The sequence below is a fragment of the Physeter macrocephalus genome, chromosome 16 (assembly GCF_002837175.3).
Source record: "Physeter macrocephalus isolate SW-GA chromosome 16, ASM283717v5, whole genome shotgun sequence".
Classification (NCBI taxonomy): Eukaryota; Metazoa; Chordata; class Mammalia; order Artiodactyla; family Physeteridae; genus Physeter; species Physeter macrocephalus.
In genome coordinates, this window is record NC_041229.1 from 69,041,519 (window position 1) to 69,044,323 (window position 2,805).

The window sequence follows — 2,805 nt, forward strand, 5'->3', positions numbered from 1 at the left end:
CCTGTGCCCCGCGACGGGAGAGGCCACAGCAAAGGGAGGCCCGCATACCACAAAAAAAAAAAAAAAAAAAAAAAAAAAACCCTCAAGATAATTTTAACAAAGCTCAGTGGTTGTTCTTTCAACAGTTAAAGGTATACTTTTCTTTTTAATATGATCAGGGAGATGAAGAAGCAAATCTTGGTTTGCCCGTCAGTCCCTTCATGGATCGTTCTTCTCCTCAACTAGCAAAACTCCAGGAATCTTTTATCACTCACATAGTGGGTCCCCTGTGTAACTCCTATGATGCTGCTGGTCTGCTACCGGGTCAGTGGATAGAAGCAGAAGAGGATGATGATACTGAAAGTTGTTATGATGAAGAAGATGGTGAAGAATTAGATACAGAGGATGAAGAAATAGAAGACAACCTAAATCCTAGTAAGATATAAGGATACTATCATTTCTTTAATGTTATTAATTAACTGCAAATGTCCATTTAATTTGGATTTGAATAATTGTTTTTAAGATACAGATTCAGTAGTTATATCTTAAGTAAGTACTATCTAAATGTTCAGCCTGATTAGTCTCCTTTTGAGTTACTGCTGCTTGGGTACCATGCAAATGCTGTCACACAACAAGCATTCTTAGTTAAAGTAGCATCTCTGGAAGTGCTGTCCTCCAGCCACTGCTCTTCAGCAGTCTCTACCTGTGCACACATGATGGGGCTGTCGCCAAATCTGAACTTATGTGAGGTGGCTGGTCCTAGTGGCTAGTCCTCCTTTGCCTAACCCTTCTTCACACCACCCTCCCCTGTTAACATGCCCTTCATATAGACTTGGGAAATAGTTCATTCAACACAGTTGGGAGAGGAGGAAAATACACATTCTCTGACTCTAAGAGGAAAACCAAGTTTTGTGGCCTTATGGCTTTGAACTACCAAACCGTAATGCATAGTTTTTCTATATAAATCAGTGAGTATAAATGGAAAATGAAAAAGACATCTGTCATCTTTGTAACTAAAAATGAAATCAGTTATTTGCTCTTTAAAGTAGGATTTAAATTATATCTAGCTAATTATTTTTTTGTTTGTTTCCCAAGCATGCTATAAATCAGAACAGATAAGACAGCTTGGAACAAGATAACAAAGTACTTCCCCCACCCTACCTTGTATTCAGGAGTAGCATAGTGAAGAGTAATCTTACGGCATTACCATCTGATGTCATCTTGGGAAAGTTGACTGGCTTCTAAAAATTATTTGTACTCACCAAAATTTTGGTAATTGTGTTTAATTCAATACATTAAAAAAAATCCCTAAAAAGGATGGTTTTTAACTTTGATTGTTATTTATCATTTGAAATTTCAGTACCATCCTCCCTTCTCCTTGAAACTCCCACCCCACCCCATCTTCCCTAATCCCCTCTCTACTTTATTTTTATCCAGTAACACTTAACACCATGGAACACACAAGTGTCTTGCTTCTTTGCTTATCTTGGTCTTCCCACTAGAAAGAGAGCCCCATGGTGCAAGGATTACTTTAATCTTATTATAACTATAACCCCAGTGCTTACATAAATGCCTGGAATATATCAGGCACTCAGATATTTACTGAATGATTGAATCATATTGCTATGATTAGAATACACGTGTGTTAAATTTCACAGAACCACAAAGAAGGAAAGGCAGACGGCGAATATTTTGTCAGCTAATGCACCATCTCACCGAAAACCACAAGATATGGAAGGAAATCATAGAGGAAGAAGAGAAATGTAAAGCTGATGGGAATAAACTGCAGGTGGAGAATTCTTCCTTACCTCAAGGAGACGAGATTCAGGTCATTGAAGAAGCAGATGAAGAGGAAGAGAGACAGTTGGAATAAAAGAAAAGCCATACTGAAGAAGCCCCAAGGGCCGTGCTCAGTGTCGATGTCATTGCCTAGTGCTCACCACGCTGACTTGGAACCGACTGCACCTAGGTGGACAGGCCCTGACTCTGTGAGGATCCCTGCTGTGCTGGCAGTTTCCCACTCCCATGCACTTTCACCACACAGACTAAAAGTATCCTTAGAGCTTGGTTTCAGTTGACTTGTGTTGCCAAGCCCTTACTTAATGCCTTTACTGGTGTATAAATATTAATACTTTGTCATAATACTGCTTTGCTGGCTAGAAGGCTCTTATTTTTCATGAGTGGGGAGCTATAACTAAAAACTCAAGTGACTCACTTTAGTTTCCTAAGTGGCCAGAACTTTTTCCTTTCTTGAAGACAGGATTGAAAAACAACAACAAAACAACAACAAAAAATGGGAATTCCCTGGCGGTCCAGTGGTTAGGACTCGGAACTTTCACTGCCATGAATCCCTAGTAGAGTTCAATTCCTCATCAGGGAACTAAGATCCTGCAAGCTGAGCAGCGCAGCTGAAAAAAACCCCAAAAACAAAAACCAAAAAACCCCACCAAAAAACAGGGTTCATATTGTACTTCCAAATGTGTCTTTTATGCCTTTGAATGTTTGGGGGGGAAAGTCTGTGCCTATCTAAAAAAAAGAAATCCAGCGTTGCCTTTCTGAGGGATCTGTTCAGTGCTGTTCTCCAGCTAGGTTTATCCATGAAGGACTGAGTAACCTTTGTTATATTTAACAAAATCCAGGTGCATCAATTTTTGATGCTTTTTACTGTTTTTTTTTTAAATCTACTATGTGTGTGTTCCTTCTGCTCAGAGCATTCAGGTTTGCCGTGGACATCAGAAGTCTGAATTCCAGTCTTACTGACTTTATATCCCATGGTTGAATTTTAAAGCTGTTTAGGTTTAACAATGAAGGAATTTTATTCTTTAG

General features: G+C 39.2%; 1 protein-coding gene across 4 annotated transcripts in view; it reads left to right on the forward strand.

Annotated features, from left to right (window-relative positions):
* The window catches only part of PDE3B (phosphodiesterase 3B), a 170,472-nt gene extending 168,229 nt beyond the window's left edge, over positions 1-2,243 (forward strand). For 2 of the 4 annotated variants that reach the window (XM_028501550.1, XM_028501551.2), the window contains exons 15-16: positions 159-414; positions 1,638-2,243. In XM_028501550.1, the coding sequence (XP_028357351.1) occupies positions 159-414; positions 1,638-1,852 (471 nt within the window). In that variant the 3' untranslated portion in view covers positions 1,853-2,243. Of the gene's footprint in view, positions 1-158; positions 415-1,074; positions 1,193-1,637 lie in introns of those variants that run through there. The other 2 variants (XM_055091698.1, XM_028501552.1) reach the window with 2 other exon arrangements.
* The last annotated feature ends 562 nt before the right edge of the window (positions 2,244-2,805 follow it).